The 20,316-nt window shown below is 41.4% G+C and overlaps 2 protein-coding genes across 3 annotated transcripts in view; one reads left to right on the forward strand and one right to left on the reverse strand.

Annotated features, from left to right (window-relative positions):
- Positions 1 to 3,763, forward strand: part of ITIH2 (inter-alpha-trypsin inhibitor heavy chain 2) — a 25,339-nt gene extending 21,576 nt beyond the window's left edge. Inside the window, exons 17-21 of the mRNA XM_042872294.1 lie at positions 628 to 741; positions 1,251 to 1,449; positions 2,103 to 2,275; positions 2,904 to 3,015; positions 3,422 to 3,763. Of these exons, the coding sequence (XP_042728228.1) occupies positions 628 to 741; positions 1,251 to 1,449; positions 2,103 to 2,275; positions 2,904 to 3,015; positions 3,422 to 3,569 (746 nt within the window). The 3' untranslated portion in view covers positions 3,570 to 3,763. The remainder of the gene's footprint in view (positions 1 to 627; positions 742 to 1,250; positions 1,450 to 2,102; positions 2,276 to 2,903; positions 3,016 to 3,421) is intronic.
- KIN (Kin17 DNA and RNA binding protein) lies at positions 1,315 to 20,299 on the reverse strand. Of its 2 annotated transcripts, none has more exons than XM_042872296.1 (13): positions 20,140 to 20,299; positions 18,041 to 18,135; positions 17,052 to 17,095; positions 16,807 to 16,929; positions 15,652 to 15,833; positions 14,255 to 14,303; positions 13,922 to 13,979; positions 11,159 to 11,279; positions 10,633 to 10,683; positions 10,322 to 10,390; positions 9,240 to 9,339; positions 7,553 to 7,653; positions 1,315 to 6,367 (listed from the first exon to the last, which is right to left on the reverse strand). In XM_042872296.1, exons 1-13 carry the CDS (start codon positions 20,251 to 20,253, stop codon positions 6,305 to 6,307), a joined length of 1,170 nt encoding a protein of 389 aa, XP_042728230.1. In that variant the 5' UTR covers positions 20,254 to 20,299; the 3' UTR covers positions 1,315 to 6,304. The 2 variants fall into 2 exon arrangements, with proteins under 2 accessions (XP_042728230.1, XP_042728229.1); XM_042872295.1 differs by having other exon boundaries at positions 11,159 to 11,282.
- Positions 20,300 to 20,316: the final 17 nt, after the last annotated feature.

A 20,316-nucleotide genomic window follows, 5' to 3' on the forward strand; every position in this document is an offset into this window, starting at 1 on the left:
AGGTCCCCCCCTGCACCTGCAGGTGCCACCACTTTTCTGTAAAGAGAAATCTGATCAAGGGCCAAGGATTTGCCTTGGCTACAGGATGAGTTAATACTTCCAAAACATGAGGAACAGCTGTATTTGAGTAGAAGCTGGCCAAGATATCCCTACAGACAGCAATGAGTACAAAAGTTGTCTCTGAATGTTGGCAGGGAGATGGTCAGCTGGTCCTGAAAATTGCTTCAAAATGCTCTGAGTGCAGTGGCTCAATCCCTGTGTCCCTCATCTCCAGGACAGGTATAGAATCATAGAATCATCTGAGTTGGAAGGAACCCCCAAAGGCCATCTGTCCAACTGTCCAACAGTGAATAGAAACACGTACAGCTAAATCAGGTGCTCAGAGCCCCATCCAGCCTGATCTTGAATGGCTCCTGGGACGAGGCATCCACCACCTCTCTGAGCAACCTGTTACAGTGCCTCACCACCCTTAGTGCAAAAACCCTTTTTCTTATATCGTCTAAATCTCCCCTCTTGTAGTTTGAAACCATTCCTCTTTGTTTTATCACAACAGACTCTGCTGAAGAGTCTGTCCCCTGTTTTCTTGTAGCCTGCTTCTCAAACCTGTGTCTTTTCTCTCTGTTTCAGTTGACAATGACCCACATTTCATCATATACCTGCCCAAGAGCCAGAGGAACATCTGCTTTAATATCAACTCAGATCCCGGACATATTCTAAACTTGGTTTCTGATCCTAGTACTGGTAAGGGAACAAAAAGTACAGTTTACATTACAGTGTGATTTTCCTTCCCTCAGGTCTGAGAGGTGTTGAAAGAGTGAAGGTGAAGTGTCTGAAAGGAGGATGCATGGTGACCTGAATGAGGCAGCAGGTGGAGGGAAGTGGTTATTTCCCTTCACATACAGACTACTGTGCCTAGTTTGAGCTTGCCAGTACAAGAAAGATGTTGATAAACAGAAACAAAATTAGTGGTGGCCAAAGACATGATTATAAGGCTGGAGCACAGGATGTGGAGAGACACTGAAAGAGCTGTGTTTGGTCAGTCTTAAAAGAAAGAGGCTCAAAGTGAATCTTGTTGCTGTCTACAATCACCTACTCAGAAAACAAACATAGCCAGAGAGTTCTTGGAGATGCACAGCAAAAGGACAAGAGGCAATAGAAATGAACTGATACATATAAAATACAGATTAGAGATTAAATACTAGGAAAAAATTTATCACCCTAGATTTAGGCAACATCTCTGCTCTTCACAGGAGTCGTTGTCAATGGGCAGCTAATTGGGGCCAAGAAGGAGGAGAATAAGAAACTCAACACCTATTTTGGCAAATTTGGTTTTTATTTCAAAAACAAAGGCCTGAAAGTGGAGATCGACACAGAAACCATAACGCTGAAAGATGGATCTTACAGCATCATGTTGTCCTGGTCTGACACAGGACACATCATTCGGAAACAGTAAGTTGCTGAGCATTTATTGTCTGCCCTGTGCAACTTAACATTGGGCTTACCCAACCCTGGGTGAGATACAGGTTGCAAGGTGCCTACAGTGGGGCACGTGCTCCTTAGCTGAAAGTCTGAGTTCTCATTATGAATATTATGAAGTTAACGAAGATTAGACAACAGGGCCAAGGAAGTGATTCAGTTGACCAAGCAGAACTAAGAAAAGCTGTATTTCTTTCTCTGCTGCTGACTATATTAAGAGCCAGTTGCCTAAACATAAGCATCCTGTGTTATTTGAGGTGCCCAAGGGGCTCCTGATATGACTCCAAACATCCACACCTTCATCTGCAGAATGAGAGTAAGCAGCAAAACTGGGGACCCTACAGCACTGGACTCTTGTTTAGGGAATGGGATCACTTCCTGAATTTCCATTCCTTGTAACAGGAGCTTAGATCTGTAGGGCAGGATTTGATGGTGTGGACACGGGCATGAAGTGTCCTACTAGACACCATCCTTCCAAACCTCTGGGTGCTGCTTCCAAGGCTGTGAGTTTCTGTTGCCCTGTCAGCCAGCTCCACGCAGTTGATGCGTTAGAGCATCTCAAGGGGATTGAGCACTTACGTGTGACCGGCTGGACTGAGCTCTCTCTTCTGTTTTGCCTCTGCTAGGCTTCTCATATCGGTGAAAAAAGAAAGCAATGTTACTATCAGAGTGGGTGAGGAAATGTCCTTCATGATTTTGCTGCACCGTGTGTGGAAGAATCACCCAGTTAACGTTGACTTCCTGGGAATCTACATCCCCCCTGAAAACCAGTTTTCTCCTGAAGCACAAGGGCTGATAGGTAAGGACTGCATGTTGGGTGAAGGGGGACACTAAGAAGGATTACTGCTAGGGTGAATCAGATGGCTCTGGGATTGCTGTAGTGCCCGGGAAGCTCCAAGAACTCTATAGAGCATAAGCAGCCAGGAGGTTATTCTGAATAACTCTGTTATGTGGTTTTCCCAGCTTGGCTATTCTGTTGTGACTTGAAGAAAAAAAAAAAGTGAAACAAACCCCTCAAACCTTCTTTTTGTACTGAAGTTTTTAATTCAGCTCTCCCTTGAATAGCTGCTTTGGCAAATAACACAAAACAAAAGCAAGGGCTTAGTCCATAGAGAAAAACAGCCCTTCGAGCCCTGGACCCACCCAGGGCTCCCTTTATGATGTGGGAACCCTGTGCAGCAGATTGTTTTCCCAAATACTCTTCACAGTTCCAATCTGCTTAAGTAGAAGTTTTCTGGCTCAGAAGCAGAACTTTTTACCCTCCCCATTTGGTCAGTCCTTTAGTGCTGGAGACAAGATGCTGCGATCCATGCAGGAGTGGCTTGCCTGCTGCATCCAGTTTGGATTTTTAAAAGTGCCTACCATCAGCTTACATCACAGCCATGGAGGTTAGAACATGCATAGAGCTTTTAAATCTCTTTGATCAGGTCAGTTTACATCTGAACCAGAAGTGTATATCTACAACCAAAGACCTGGGCAAACTCCAGAGAAACCACAAGCCACCATGGAAGTGAAAGGAAACAAACTCACTGTTACTAGGTAGGAATAATGTGCTTGATTGCTCTCTTTATGACTTTCTTCTCTTTTTAATTATCTCACTGACTGCAGGCTTAATTAAGGATCTTGGGGATCCCCTATTTTCATCTCCTAACAATCTGTCTTTAGCTGCTGGCAAAACACTTGGATTCTTTTGTAATTTAACATTGCATGAACAGTTCTGGTCATGTTGCTGTCCAACATCTGACCTTGGCTGTGTAGTAGTACCTGGGATCCCCACAAAAGGGCCCATGCAGTCACAGAACTGTGAAATTCATTGCATTCTGCAGTTGTTTCCACTCTGCACCCACTCACACTTTGGCAGAGAAGTACTGCAAGCCAGCAGGATTAACAAAGTCTTGTTGTCTGCTTGTCGTGACTCTCATATTGGACGGCCTCTTCCTCACAGGGGATTGCAGAAGGACTACAGGACAAACCGTGTGTTTGGGACTGACGTGCAGTGCTGGTTTGTGCACAACAGTGGGAAAGGTTTCATAGATGGCCACTACAAAGATTACCTTGTCCCCCACCTGTACAGCTTTCTGAAGGAACCCTGAACGCTCAAGCTAAACCAGTTTATTATAGAAAATTCTTCTCTGCTCCTTCACACCCAGACTGGTAGCTGGCAGCCTTCCAAGCCAGATTGACCAAACATCACCAACATTTCCTTTGTAAGTGATCAGTGTTTCAAATGTAACTCCCTCTTCCATTCAAAAATTAAATCTATAATAAACTGACATGCTGGACTGTAGGAGGTATCTTGTATTCGCTGCGTCTCACAACCACTGAAGTCAAGCTCCATTAGAAATTTCAGCTGTTTTGCAATACACATCTCACAGCAGACTTGTAATAGCATTGTGGTGGCACCTGTAATCTTGGTATCATACACAACCAGATTTAAAAAAACTCATGCTTTTCAACTTTTGTCCTTTCAGAGAGCAGGGAAAAATGCAAGTTCATGCATTGCTGGATTTGGCAAAAAGCAGCGTGGTTAAAATAAGCCCAGCCAGGATGATGTGCATTACATACCTGACAAATCTAACACAAAAGGAAACTGGGATCATGAAGAGTCCCTAGCCTTTACAGATGTGCTAACCAGTGGTCAGAATTTCCTTGAAATAGCTCATGCTACTACACTGCAGGAAATTAAATTAGGTGAGCCCAGAATATCTTGTTTCTGTTTTGGTAAACATTTCAGCATCACAGTGAAATTCTCACCTAGATACAGAACTGGGGAAGTAGGATAAAGAACTGGAATTCAGACTACATAGAAATCACCAGCAGTACTAAAAGCTTCACTTCCAGGGGGATCAGTTCCCAAAAGGTGTCATACTTTTCAAAAGCAACAAATGAGATCAGTAGTGAAACGAACATACACGTGTATGTACCTAGAATTGCATTTAAAACTCTGCTTTCACAGGCAACCTTAGGAAAAAAAATAATAAAATGCTGACCAGATTCTTCTCAGCAGCCCTAATGTAGGACAGGCACTCCAGTTATCTGCTTGCCTTCCTGTACTTTGGTGTCCTTTGTCTCTGAACCAAAGACTGGTATGCATCCTTCTTTCAGTTCTGTTGTCAGGAGTGTGGATTTATGCATGTTGAGCATCTCTTCAAGCGATTCTCAGAAGTGTAGGCATGTCTTCGGCCTTAAGTTCCTTTCTGCAGAATTGTCCATTTTTTAGATACTGTGTTACTGCTTGACTTGTATTTGTGCCTGGGATCCCCGGAAAGCCATTGAAATCCTCCGTGTGAGGTTAGTCCAGACTGCAGCTCTTTCGTTCAACCTCTGCAGTCTTTCAGTTTTCCTGCAGGGGTCCCCTGGAAACCACGAATCATGGTTCTCTGAGGTAAAGCAAGGGACAAGCAACAGTGAATTTGACACTGGCGACCTAACTTTTAGACTGCACTGTAACTGGGGTACACATCCACAACAGCATCCTGTTCAATTCAGCTCACCAAGGAAGGGGCTGAGTGGCTTTTCTTTATGAAAAAAAATGCAGTCTTTTGAAAGGAATTTTGCTCAACCACACAACACTGCTGAGTTTGCAGGGAAATAAAACTCTACCTTTCCCAAATGAGCACTGGTTACCTCTTCTCACCTTCCCCTACTTCCTAGGTCTCAGCTCCACAGCATTCAACACAGCAGCTCCACACAGCTAAGATCAGCTTTGAAAGGCACAGGATTATCAGTTTTCTTGCCATCAAATTCCAGACACACACAATAATAACCAAAGGCAGTCTGAACCACAGGTGATGGTCTGTTTTTGCTTGGGAAAACTTGCACCTTTCTTTTACAAAAATAAGGCAGTTACACCAGTTGGCCATTTTACTGTGCTGTTCAGTGGACATAAAAGAACAGAGCGCTGTTTAAAAGACTGGTTAGGAAAGCTCTGGCCTAAGATAAGTTTATGTTTATTCCTGAACATTCCTTAAAAATAAAATACTGTATAAAATGTGACATTTTTTAAAAAATTAAAAAGTAATGTTACTCATTTAGCATCCACAGCAGTGCAGGGGAAAACAATGGAACTATGGACAAGGGAAAATGCTCTGGAAAACCAGAACAGCAATTGCCAGTTCATATCTGCACAGACTTAGGCAGGAATGCTAGAAGCCCCACAGTAACATCCATCTTGGAGCCCATAAGCAGACAAATTGTGTATGAGCATTATCAGGAGCCCTGAGAACGAGGCGATGGAAGTCTAATTATGTGGATTCTACTACAGCTGATAAGTTAACTAAAAATAACTTGGTGACAACACTTACTAAGGCAGACCCTTCTTACAAAATCCAGGAGAAGAATCCCTGTTACCTTCTGCTATTCTCTTAATCCTTTCCCTTGTTCCTCCAGCCAGAACTCAGTTTTGGCTGCAAATTGAGAAGTCTGCTGTTTAAAATCCATTGGCCTCAACACACATTGCCTGCCTCAAGCAGCTGTTGTGGACAGTTCTCTGCCCTACAAAACTTCACACATACTTCAGTAAAGAAAATACTCCAACTTGCAGCTGCTGTATTTTGCAAAATGAGACTGAAAAATTATTAAAAAAACTTTGAGAAAGGATCAGATGGAGTATTTCCACCATTAAGATTTCCACAAACATTTTATGTAACAAATCTACAGTGATCTTTAAATAAATTCAATTTGCTCTTGGTTATTCTCTATATACATTATAGATACATATACACACAAAGTTAAAACCCTGACATAGCCGAGTCTCCTGTGTCTGCCCACAAGAAGCCAGAAAGATGGTCTGAGGAACCCAAATCTCCTCTGATCCATAATGAGCACCTCAGGCAAGTTTGGAAATGTCTTCATACTGGATCCCTTCAACTCGGCGTCCTTTCAAAGGCCCCTGGAAAAGAACAGATTGTAAAAAGTAAAATCAAAATACAAACTTGTTTGTTGCATTTCCCAACAGAGAACTTAAAGTAACATAGCTGAAGGGGCTGTACCAAATCTTGCCACATTTAGCATTTTCTAAGGAGCAGGAGTGAAGTGAACAGTACTAGATATCTCAGGCATTAGCAGTATTACAGTGCACAGTAAAAGCACAACAGCTAATTTTCTGTTTAAGAGTTCTGTCCAAAAGCCACATACAAGTGCATGCTGCCTATTGCACAGGGGATACGTAGCAGAATGCTTTCAAAAAACTACAGAATTTTGTGTTCTGGGTGGTTTCTACTGTTTTTCATTTATAGATTTGGAGTTCATGTCGAAGGAGGTAACCTCTATATCTAAGTGCATCAAAACGAGAGAAAAAAGAGCCTTGCTTTCAAGACCAACGTATCATGAGCCTTGGCTCCAATCAAACCTCCTTCTGTGTTTAGGATACCTTCACAATCTCTCTTCAAATAAATTCTCTGAGTTTCTGTAGCTCTTCTTTGAATGGAATCCTAAGAGAGCCTCTCCCCAGCAAGCTGTGTTTGAGAAATTTGTCTTTAAGACAGCACTATCCCTACTTGTACCAGTGAATTTAAAGACAATTTTGCAGAGCAAAAAAAGCCACAGACACGAAGGTGTTCATATGGACCAATTTTAGCCCAGAGAAAGGTGAGACAAACAAAACAAACAAATACAGAAACTAACAAAAAACACCCAAACCAGTAATGTAATTGTTAGTTACAAACACGACAATGGATAAGAATATAGAGCCCTATGTTCAGTCTAGTAAAGGGAGGAGAAAAATTACCTCATGCATTTTTCACATTTTTTACCTTCCCACAAAATAGTGCAACTACAGCTATATTCAAAATAAACACACAGAATATTTTGCTAGTCCCTTTCAAGTTAAAAACTCGCCAGATTCAGCATCTTGGCGTATTTCAAGAGGCAAACAGCACAGCACTAGTCTGCAGCAGAGAACAAGCAACTGTTCTCCTGCTGGTTGGAAATAAGTGGCTGAGAACAGCATTTTGTACTATAAATCCCACCTGTAAAACAGGATTAATGGTAGCATCTTTCTTTGTGAAAGCTCTACAGCATACAGATGAAAAGTGCTGTATGCAAAATAGATCTTTCAGTTCTTTTTTATACTTACAGAGTCAATGATGATTGTTGCTGAAAATTTCTTCTCATTGATAGATTCCAAGATGCCTTCGTTTCCCCTGTAACCACCATTTAATACCATAACTTTCTTGCCTGAAATGAGAAATAGGAAAAATTTCCCTTGATGGAGTTGTGTTCAACTTCAATGACAGCTGAGGGAGAAGTTTCTCTTCAAGCCCCCAGCGATTCCCAGCTCTGCCTCACACCCTGCCCACTTACAAAGTACAATGAAGTTTACTCTCTACACTCTAGGCTATGCTGGCACTACAGCAGAAGCCACTCAAACTACATCAGGGAAAAATCATAGAATCGTAGAATGGTTTGGGTTGGAAGAGACCTTTAAGATCATCCAGTTCCAACCCCCCTGCTACAGGCAGGGATACTTCCCTCTAGATCAGGAAGCTCAAAGCCCCACGCAGCCTGACCTTGAGTGCTTCCAGGGAGGGGGCATCCACAACCTTGCTGGGCATCCTGTTCCAGTGCCTCAAAACCCTCACAGTAAAGAATTTCTTCCTAATATTTACTCTAAATCTGCACTCTTCCAGTTTAAAGCAATATCCCCTCACTCTACCTGCCCTTACAAAAGGTCCCTCCCCAGCTCCCGTCGGCCCCCCTCAGCTACTGGAAGGCTGCTATGAGTTCCCCTTGGAGCCTTCTCCAGGTTGAAGAGCCCCAGCTCTCTCAGCCTGTCCAAACTCGCTGAGGTTGCACTCGATCCCACTGTCCACAAAGATGTTAAAAAGCACCAGACCCTGCACTGATCCCTGAGGAGTGCCACTCATCATCAGTCTCCACATGGACATTCAGCCACTGACCGCACCTCTCTGAGCAGCCGTTCAGCCAATTCCTTATCCAGTGAGTGGCCCACCCATTAAATCCATTTTCCTCCAATTTGGCTCCCAGGATGGCGTGTGGGACAGTGTCAAAGAAGTCAAAGTTACTTCCCTCATGTCCTATTCCATACACTAATTGCTCAGTGCACTTTCTTTCTTTCTTCTGTCTCACCTGGGCAGTTCTGTAGGGCATCAATTCTAGTGTAAGTGTGGGCAAAGCTCACCTGTACTGTTGTGCCTCCATCAACTGGCTATTCACCAGTTGAAGATGCAGAATGGAGCACATCTGATGAAAAATCTCAAGATCCTACATCTCCTTTCTCTCTGTGCTGACAGTGCTCTGCTTACTGCTACCCTGAATGTTCCCTGAAATGCTGATCAGATGCTACTCAGAAACCTTAGTATGCTACAATCAAAGAAATACAAGGGAATCAAACAAGAGTTATGTTTTGCCAAGTACCTACAGCTATTTGAGGCATGATTTGGAAGGAAGACACCGGATAAACATGACTAAGAGCTACGGAGTGCTCCCTGAGAGGCTTCCTGGCAGCTGAAGAGAGATGCTTTCATGTAGTCAAATCATGAAGCACTTCTATTTTCTTAGAAGATAATATTCTTACAAGAAGAGATTGTGCAGACTCAAAGAAGAAACAATGCAATATTTCCCCAGAAAGTAACCAGAATATAGATGGTGAGTGACCAGACTAGGTTATGAAATGCTGTCCCAAGAACAACACAGCTACTGTTAAGGTAGTTTCAAGTGGATGTTTTACAGTTTAAAAGAACTTAAATTTAAGTTATGCTGTGACAGCTAAGCTGAAAAATAATGAACACAAACAGCCATACCTGGTGCTGGTATTACAGTTTCCAGATGTGTCTGATCAAGCTTCAGTTTGTCTCCAGAATCAATCATTTTCACAACTGCTGTATATTTGTCAATCACCTCCTATTGTAAAAGGTAGAGGCCAATCAGTGACTATAATATAAAAAATAATTCTCTAAATTTACATGTTCAAAATTAACAAGTCAGGAATACACTTGAATGCTTTCAAAAGCAATGAGGACTTCTGAGCTGCCCTAAAGGCATCCAGTCTCCACAAAGTGCTGGCTGACCCTACTCTGAAGTTAAGGCTAGATTAAGGGGGCTCTTCTTAAAAATCAATGACTGATCTTCCTTGTAAACTAAGACCACTAATGCTACTAGTGTTGTCTGGAGGTTTTGTCAACCTTCAGATCAGTTATCTTAGCTATCCTCTCAAATTCAGAGAGCAAATTAGAGGCTTCTTTCCCTCATGGGAGGATAAACTAGCTTGAAATCACACAGGGAGAACTGGAATAAGGCCTCTCAACGAGGAAAAATGTCACTGATCATCTTTGCACCTAGCATGTCCAACCTCCCAGATTTACAGCTCAGTGAAAGACAGCCACTAGAACTCATAACCTGCTCAGATACTTGCCAAAAAAGCTGTGATTTTGGGTTCTATGCACTGCTGTCAGTCATTCAAAACACACCTAGATGTTGTCTTCTGCACTCTTGCCAGAGACTGTTGAGCCTTGGACTACCTGGTACAACATCATTTCACCGGCAGTGGCTAAAAGAAACCACATCTGAACTACAGAACAAGGCTTACAGACTGAAGATTTTGTACACAAACAGGATCTTGCTCAAAGGCAGTAAGCAGCACAAAGATTTGTGCAACACTGACTAGTCTCAAATCAAAATACAACTGCACAGCTCTTGGTCACGTCACACTGAAAAAATGATTATTACTCATTGTGGATATGTTAATAGGATAAGCTGCACAGGACAAAAACAGACACACACAGAAAGTCCCAGTAAATTTACATCACAGCTCCTTTCAGTGTAGACTTAAGGCTGAGCACAATTCTGACTCTGGAAGTCATCTGCTTCCATCTGCACACTTTACCTTAACAACTGCCTTCTTCTTGTGATACTTCTCTCCAAGCTTCTTTGTGACAATTTTTACAATGATTTCCTAGACAATTTGAAAGGAAGAAAAAAAAGATTAACATTCTAAAATACACAAGCGACTACACAGTGATTACATGCTGAAGTCACTCTAACCCCAACCACCAGATGAAGTAATTTTTCACATTTGGCAGCTTGGAAAATGAGTGAAATAAGCTTGGGATCTGCTTCAGGATCTTTACATAACTCAATCACTAGCAACTGCAGACTGCAGAATTGGTTGTATATCACAACTTCTGAGATACTTACTGGCTGCAACCAGTAGTCTGTTCGAGATGTTCTTTTCTTCTCTTCTTCAATCTACAGAACAACAAATAAGTATCATTTATTTTCTCCCTTCACTGCAGCCTTCCCATGCCTTCAAAAATCTGAACAAATTCTCCAGACCCACATCAGGTTGAGGGAAAAAGCCAAGAAGGGTAGGTCAGGGTGTGTTTTCTGCACAGAAATCAATCTGGTAAGATCTAGGAATCCATGATAAAATGATGGGAGATTTACGTTTATTTTTGTCAAGTGATTCTAGGTATTTTCTTTTCGTTCAAAATCTGTATTCCTTTACTTCCAATATTTGGACTAGTCAAGGTTAATAGACACAGATGAGCAGCAGAAACCAATTTTAAATGGGAAGTGATATAATTTTGTCCAGAAAGACATGAAAGTCTGAATTGCACAAGAACTGGAGGTCTGAGATTGTTTCAAAGGGAAGCCCTGGAAAAGCAGACTGACTGCCACAGGCATGGGATTATAAAGACAGAAATCCTTGCACAATCGTTACCTCCATAATCTCATCCAGTGCAGATTTCTTCTTTTTCTCTTTGGACTGACCAGAGCTATGAGCTGATTCTTTTCTTTTAACTGCTCCTTCTGCCATCTTCAGTGCACTTGGTCCAAGGATGCTACTGGAAGAGCAAGACGGCGTTTTCACAGCAGACCTCAAATTATCTTCTCTACCAAGATGCATTTGAAGAACTGGTTGTACCAAAAGGCCTGCTGATCTATTTGATTTCAGTTGTGCAAATCACCTTCCAGACCTCACATGCTACCCTTTTTTAGGAGTGTGCTTTGCAGCTAGAACTGATCTCCTTGAGGTGTAAATTCCATGCCCACTGATGCTTGCTGCCATCAGTCCAGCAGAACAAAAACAATCTAATGGTCAATTCACCAGTGCAAAAGCTAAGAGCTGATTGGAGACTTGAGTTAAGTGCTAGAGACAAAAAAAAGTCTGCACGTAAGATTTTCAAGTTTGTTTTAAATATTTGAATCAAAATGAGCAATCCTGTAGCTTTAGAGAAACTGAGAACTGAGCAAGTCTCCAACATACCTGAGACCTGGAAATCCTCCCACCCCCAGAAAATAAACATTACCTTCACCATCACATACAAAACAGGCAAATAGCCCATGAGTTACAAAAGGAAAGAGCAATTAGTACAAAACTTACATCTTAGGGATTGGGGAACACCTGGGTAAAGCGAGAACTGTCTGAAGGCAGTCTGAGTTTGCCAATTTTTATAAAAGCCATGCAGATGCAGTAAAAATTGTAGGTGTTTTCTCATCCAGAAAGTTGAAGAAGGCTGCTGTGAGATAATTTTATGAAGGCCTTAGAATGATTCTCATGTTCTGACTGTGTTCTGTGGTGAGGATTTTGGATATGCTAGTGAAGGGAGATGTATAATGGGAGTGAGTTACAAATAGGGCAATAGAAACAAACGTGAGAGGAAAATAATTGTATTTCAGAGGAAGGCAGGATAATGTCTGTACAGAGTTCCAGAAGAAATCACACATCCAGCAGCAAATACATAAATAAAATCTCATAAATGACATAATTAAAGCCTGGCATTAAAGAAGATGACACTAAAGAAGGAAAACATAGATACCTGTGAGGTTACCAAGGGATTCCCAGGTGTCAGTACTAAAATGAATCTTACTTAACATATGCATTAGGGACCCTGGGACAGAGACAACCAGCACAGCTCAGGTATGTCATCAGTACAGAGGACACAAGAAAGAACTGGGCACAAGAAAGGACTGGTTTACCTTGAAATCTGTGGTTTACAGAAAACAAAACTAAACAGCACATTATGCAAGCTCACATACTTTAGAAAAGTTTACTTTGATTAGATTCTGTCCACAGGGAACTCATCACTGTCTAAGATCAGTAACAGCAGAGAAGGGTCCGACTACAATGACAACTAATAATGTGGACCAACCATGAAAGAGTCAAACTCAACCCTAGCAATCACATCCTATGGTCTCTTTGTCCAAATTTCTGCACCCTGATCAAGAAATGCAAGAGGGAATCCTGGCCAAGATTCTGCAACACCTGCAGTGAGCAGAGAGGTTGGGAAACAAGGAAACCCTGCAACACGCTGCACCATGTGGTATCAGGTTGAACTCAAACAAGCCATATAATAACAGCCATAGCCAATGTGTCTCAGAGAGGCAGAACACACTTTTACACTGACATTGGGGAGCAGTTTCCATATACGACACTGAAGTGACTCCAGAACCACCAGTGAAGGAAAAACCACAGGCTGGTCACTTTAGTGTGAGGCAGATATCCAAAGTTTGCTTCTACACTACCATTACAAATTTTACACACAAGTATCTATCATAGGCTACAAAAAAGTTGGACCTCTTGATACCTGATCCCACATTCAGACAAATTTTTGCAAGCACCTTAAAAAATAGATCTAAGTATTCCTCACTGAAACTAGTCAAGTGAGTGCCTGTGCTAAGTTCAGGCTCATCTTAAGCGCAACTCAAAGCTCAGGAATAATTTACAAGTATTCCTCAAAGCCTGAAATCTGTCTCTCTTATTGCAAAGAACTACTTTATTGTCTCGTTTTCTGCCTGGCATACATCCCATCAGATATCTTATCTAAAAGCTAAGCTTGTGATGAGAAGCAAGCTTTCACTTTACTTGCAGTGCATTTAATTACAATATTGCCTTACAAGAAAAGATGTACTACTCATCAGTTTCACTGACTTCTGTAAGTGTTGTTTGCATTATTGATCCCCTTTTCCTGTGTTGCTTGTGGTTATATGACAATTAAATTCATGAGCTTTGCAAAGATTGACATCAGGTAGATTCAGCTCCTTTAAGGATGATCAGAGAAAATATTACCTCCAATTAGACAAACCTCTTAGGAACTGAAATTATAAAGTCATGAATATCCATTCACAGAAGGCAGCTGGGACTTGATGGCATACACTTTAAATGCTTCAGTTAGATCTCCTATCCTCCCTTTCTCTTACCTATCTCTTCCCAGAGGAAACTATCACTCCCTATTCATTTCTGGGCATCTGTCATGTATGAACCATAGAGGATTCAAGAAGGCTGCTCACAGCACATATTTAAGATATAAACATTCATCCATTTAAAATACAAGAGGAACCACAACATCACCTAGGATCTCCTTCTGAATAACATGAGGATGAGACAGTAGACTACAAATATTGCAGGATAAGATACATCTTCCTTCACATACAAATACCACTGACATGAAAAGCAAGAGTTACCTTCAAACAATTTTCTCACCTGGTTTTTGAAGATGCTGCTACTGAAGTACTTGCTCCTTTATTTAAATTAAATGCAACTTTAAAAAAAAAAAAAGATGCTACAATTTAACAATCTGATAATGGAGAAGATTGTACATTTAAAAATACTTACTATTTTACGTTACGGTTCAGCTTTCAAAATAAACTATTTCAAAAATGGCAAGAAATTCTCTGCCTTTTCCTATTTTCAGTGCTTTCTGAAACTCGCCTCAAAGCACTCTATGAAACACTGAGCAAACTTCAGCACATATTTCATTTTAATCATGAAATCAGCTTCAGCTCAAGAAAACAGCATGTATCAAAAGCTGGTTACCTTTTTCTTCTTCATTTTCTCTGTTCAGTTCAGTATAGACTGGCTCCTCCTGCCAAAAGAAAACTTAATAGATCTCAAGAGCAAAACAGATAGCTGAGCCAGGATAACATTTTTCAGTGATCGCTGATTGCCTGGATTTTATTGACGACAGTAAGATTATCTAATAAATGTAATATTCAGTCTGGCTTGATTTATAAGATTATAAATTGAAAACAGTTTCTCATTATAGGCTCCTGTGCAAAATTATCTAATTAACACTCTCTACAGAGATGCTGTCTGTACTTGTTTAATTTCAGCATCAAAGGAAAGTGGCCTTACTGCAAGTTTTCTCATTTTGAACAAGCATGATTAGACTGGTTTTTGGACAAACTGATAATCTAAAAAAGGAAAAATCATGGAATCTTTCCAAATTTTTAGTACCAAAGGCTCAGACCATTTAAATTTCAATTAGTTTTAAATTAAGAAAAAGATAATAGTTTACAACAGCATTTAAATATATCTATCAATACCCAGAATCAAATGGGAGGTCCCAATCCCAGGCAACAACGTGCATGGAAGTCAAAGGATAATGCCAAAGAAGTTCTCAAATTCCTTGTCAGGACTACCAGAATAAAAGCTTTTCATGTGGGGATTTAATTATTTCAGCTTTCCTGGTAATCTTAGCCTCCCTACCATACTTGTTATTTGCAGCCCTAAAAGTTTGAGAAATATGATAAACGAGGACACCACTGGTTACTGTTTAGCCTCCTATCTTGAATTCAGTATTTTAAAATTGCTAGGAAAACTAACACTCATTTAGTAGAAAAGTAAGCCAGGTACAAAGCAACTCCAAGTCTTCCTCCAGAGTAAGTTATCATCTTTCATAAATGCTTAACAGAAAATTCAGAACAAAAGTGAAGTGATGTGGTGATTTAGGCAGGGGAGAAGACAGATTAAATCAAACTCTGAAATGGCTAGGACTAGATACAGTCAGTCATGTGGAACAGTTCCAATAAGTTTCAATACAGCACAAAATCTAACAGGAGCTGAAACCTCTGCTTTTCTTTTCTGAAACTGATTCCAAAGAGGACCCTGATGTTTATCTGCTGTAAAAAGCATCGGGTTGGTTATTTGAGGAAAAGTAACAAGCAGCAATTTCAACTGAAACAAGGTAGGCAAAGCGGGCATGAGAATTACCTGTGAGAAGAATACTTCCCAGTTTAGAAACAACCAACCATGCAGCCACATATACCCACTGTTCCCCAGTTCGAACTAGCAATCAGCTCGCAACCCACTGCATGAAGATTACTCATCACCTTCTAGCTGGCTGCAATGGAAACAGTAGTGGAAAGACCATAGGAGCATTAACTTAATTGAGAGGACTTTTGAGCTGCAGGTTGATATATAACTTTCCTCACCAGTTCTTTCCCCTCCAAACCTCTTCTAACTTGCTGTTCAATGAATTTCGCTGTTTTTTCTTCATCATCAAGGTCTTGTTTCTTCTTTCTTTCTTGTTCTTGTTGCCTGCGAATGGTCTCTGGGTCCCTGTCAATGTACTGGATATACCAGCCTTTTGGAGTCTCATCAACCTTACAAAGACCTAAAGACCCAACACAAGACACAATAAAATTAATACTAACAAAAACAAGAAAGTAACAAAGAAAACATCAAGACAGATCATTTTCCCAGGACACATTCACTGCAAGAACCTAAAAACTTTAGCAGATGTACCTTTACAATGTATCTCTTACAGGCTTCTAAAATAGACTTTAAATTACCTTTAGTAACCATTTATACCCTTCAGCTAGCTGGTTGTATTTGGAAATGGGCCAAAATATGTATCAAGAGTGGATGGAACGTTTGGTATCACTTTCCTTATTGACGAAAACATTTCCTTCCCATTGTTTCAACAAGGAAGAAAACAGCACTCTAACATATATAAACACTGCATAGTAATAGCATCAAACTATAGAAAACTTTACTGTGCTACATTATTGTTACTGGCACTCATTAGAGTGAGTTTTCAAACACTCTATGACTCATTAATGTATCCTGTAGCACACAGGCAATTGCAACCAATTTAAACCTTACACAGCACTGTGGTATGACATAACCTCTGCTCCTCCCATGGAACACAAAACTGCAGATCTCAGATTTGAACCCTTTCATTAGGACAGAAATGAAAATAAAATACTACTTCTTGTCACCACAAATACTAAGGGATTCTGCAGTTGTAAGAAATGTCCTACCATAGTTTATACTTTTTAAATGATAACTGTTGGAATTTGACTTAGAATTCAACAACAGATGCAGTAACTACAGGTAAAACAAGGAAAGGTTTGTAAGTGATGCATTTATCCCAGATGTCTGCCACTTTTCATAAGGAAATCCCATTGCTTAGAAATGGGATTTCCTTAGAAATCTATTTGGACACGTGTTAACATAAATGCAGGAGGGAAGGGTAAGGGAAAAAAGGAAATAGGAGAATTAACATAAATGCTTACTGATTACTCATCAGCAACGCAATTACCTAATAGTTTTAAAATGCCATAACCCAGAACAACAGTATTTACCTTCTCTACCCAACCATTTTGTAAAATCAGTCAGTGTCTCCCACTGCGTTGCATTCATGTGGATGTGTTCTCGGTGACTGATATATTCATTGTACACGATATTATTGTGGACTCTCTTTGTTCCTAAAACAGAGTTATCATTAAATGTAAGTAAGGGACCCAGGAGAAACCTACCAAAACTTCTTGCACAGAACCAAAAGGCATTAAAAGCAAAAAAAAAAAAAGAAAAACAGTAAAATATTTACCAAATCGTCTCCTGAGCAGCTCTAGGAAATCATTTCGGAATTCCCTTAGGGGATATAAAGAAAAGTATCTTAACAAAACTTATACAATTACAAAGAAATGTTCTACTGTCAATAATAATGAAATATCTGCAGCATAAACAGGAGTATTCTTTTGAACAGAGCACGGTGAAACTCAGACACCTGTTTCCCATCTTCAGTAATACAGCGTGAAGTGCAGTCTGTACACACAAAGAAACACAGTATGGTACATGCACATACAAGTTTAATCTTCCAAAGGATAATACCCTTTCAAAGGGATAAAATGGGAAGAATGAACTCTAAACGCTTCCCACTAATTGCTGGTATTTCATTACCAGGTATCTCCCAAGGTTGACAAACACTGACACAAAACACGAGGCAGAACAAAGGGAAGCAGTGGTAGACTGGGTAGATGGATCACTCATCTCCCTGCTAATTCAATGGCTTAAAGATAAAGCCTCCCTTCAGACTCACACTGAAGACAGTTCCAGTCAGCCCTGCTGTCAGGTAGGTCAGGTGGACAAAGGGATCAGGGGAACAGTGGGACTCTACTCATTCTGCTGACTTCTTATCTCCATGTGATGGTTCTTTAGCTGTCTGTAATTCTGCAGCTCTGACAGTCACTCAGCTGAGACACAGCAGTGACATACTTCATAGTGAAGAGCAAATTAAAACAGGACTCAGACATGGAATAAAATTATCAAATTTGGGATAAAAAGAAGAATTTGAGGTAAAAATTGCCACATTTGGGGTTAAAAAAAAAGTTAAATGAGGTAAAACTGTCAAATTTTAAACATCACGGCTCCCTTAAACCTACATGCTTTCAAAAGCAAACTTTTCACATAGCCACTATATAAAACAGCTGACACTAAAATTCATCAGAATAAAGTATCTTCAATGGGACGTAACAGGGCTTTAGAGGTACAGCCATGCAGATCTGACACATGGATAAGAATATATAGCAAACTTACTCAGAAAAGTAGTTCAAGAATTGCTGAGGATTTTCAGAAGCCAGAAGTAATTGCCTTTGGTGAGATTCAGACATGCAATGACATTTGAAGCCATTCTAGAAAATAAAGATAAATATTTTATCTGCTTTTGTCTCAATTTGCAACATACAGCTTTAGAAGTAACTTAAAATGATGTTTTCTAAGTGAAATCTCTTAGAGGCTTCACACAAAACACTCTAACCCAACCACAGTCTAGCAGCACAGGTTGGCTATTCCTCCTGACTAGGACATAACAGAAGTCTCTTGCTCCCTTGTGGAACGGGGTAGATGTGGCACCACCTGCTCCATGCAGGACCATCTATTCAGGTACACATGCAAAAGAAGTGGAAATTCTTGCTGATTCCCTATCTGGCCAATACTGACATCATACGTAATGAGAGGATGGCATCCTAGGAGTGGCCAAGCTATGGATTACAAAAGTTTGGCCACCTCTGATACAGGGACAAAGTCATGACAGCTTCGCAAAATGTACTCAGATGTTGGAGGTTTGGCCATATCCTTTTTTTTTTCTTTTTTTTTTAACCTAATATAATACTCTCTCATCATAACATAATTAAATTTACAGCAAACTTCTTTCCATGGGATCCCCACACCACTACGAAAAGATGTGGCTGTAAAGGTATGATGCTTTGTTGCTGTAATTTCTGAGAAAAGATTTAATCTCTTTGGGAGAAAGGAAAAGGGCAGCAGATGAAGAACACAAATAAGATTCCTTGGAAGCAACATTTCTCTTCTAAAAGCACGTTAAAAGCTTTATTCTTGTAGAATGAAAAACCAGAAGCACAGTTATCCCAAGTGGAGGTACTCTCCAGAAGCACAGCTCTGGTGAAAATAAGAAGGAATAGGACCCTCATAATTCCATGGGCATCTGGGTTCAAGTGAACAGAGAAGTGAAAACAAGGGGAAGCATCACAGAAAACCATCTCTTAACAGGAGAAGCTGGGAAGAAACAGAATCAGAAGGATGGAAAAGAGACCTTGCTGTGCTCCAGACATGCAAGCCCTGGGGCATGCCCCAGAACCCACCTTGTTCCCAGGAGAAATCACAACTGCCCCAAACTCCTGATGGAATAATTCCTAACCCTGCTGCCCTTTCAAGGCTGATCAGTCATCATCGTGGGTTGAACATCCCTGGAGAAAGCTCAGGACCATCATACTTTCTCCAAAACACTTCTCCCACAGGAGTGGGATTCCAGCAAAATATATAGAATCATAGAACGGTCTGGGTTGAAAAGGACCTCAAAAATCATCTAGTTTCAGCCCCCCCGCCACGCACCAGGTGGTTTTGGAAGCCCTCAGGTCCCACTCAGCTCTTCCCATCATACATGAGGGACCAGGAATACCCCAAGGAAGCATGAGAGTCCTCTCCAATGCTGCCTGAAAGCAAATCGCTGGTCTCAGACCCCCAGAATGTGAGGTCTGGATACATCCTTGAAGTGAGAGGCCTTACAGAGGGATCTGGACAGGCTGGATGGATGAGCTGAGACCAATAGGATGAGCGTTAAGAAGACCAAGAGCCGGGTGCTGCACTTGGCTCATACCCACCCCACACAGTATGCTTGGCACACATTACCTCCCCTACGAAGACAGGCTGAGGGAGCTGAGCTTGTTCAGCCTGGAGAAAAGAAGGCTGCTGGGTGACCTCATTGCAGCCTTTCGTACCTAAAGGGAGCCTACAGACAGGAAGGGAACCAACTCTTGGAAAGGGTAGATAACTGCAGGACAAGGGGAAATGGTTTGAGATCGAGGGAGGGAAGATTTAGGTTGGATGTCAGGGGGAAGGAAGCTCTTTACAGAGAGAGTGAGGTGCTGGAACAGGCTGCCCAGAGAGGCTGTGGATGCCCTTTCCCTAGAAGGGCTCAAGGCCAGATTGGATGGGGCCCTGGGCAGCCTGGTCTAGTATTAAATTGTGGAGGTTGTTGGCCCTGACTGTGGCGGGGGGTTGGAGATTCACGATCCTTGAGGTCTCTTCCAGCCCTGGCCATTCTGTGATTACGGAGGACCCCAAAGCCGGGGACCGCGCGCCAAACACCGCGCCGCTCCGCGCCCCGCCAGCCTCACCTCATCGCGGCACTGCTTCTGGCACATCTGGCAGTACCAGCGCAGCTTCTGCAACCCTTTGGATTTGATGCGGTTAGCGATAGCCTTCGGGCTGAGGAAATCCGACTTCCCCATGGCTCTCTCTCCCACCTCCCTTCACCCCTTACTTTCTCGTTCCCGGATGCGGCGGAGCGCCCT

The sequence above is a fragment of the Lagopus leucura genome, unplaced genomic scaffold (genome assembly GCF_019238085.1).
Source record: "Lagopus leucura isolate 7727_CA_CO unplaced genomic scaffold, USGS_WTPT01 Super-Scaffold_100008, whole genome shotgun sequence".
In the NCBI taxonomy this organism is placed as follows: Eukaryota; Metazoa; Chordata; class Aves; order Galliformes; family Phasianidae; genus Lagopus; species Lagopus leucura.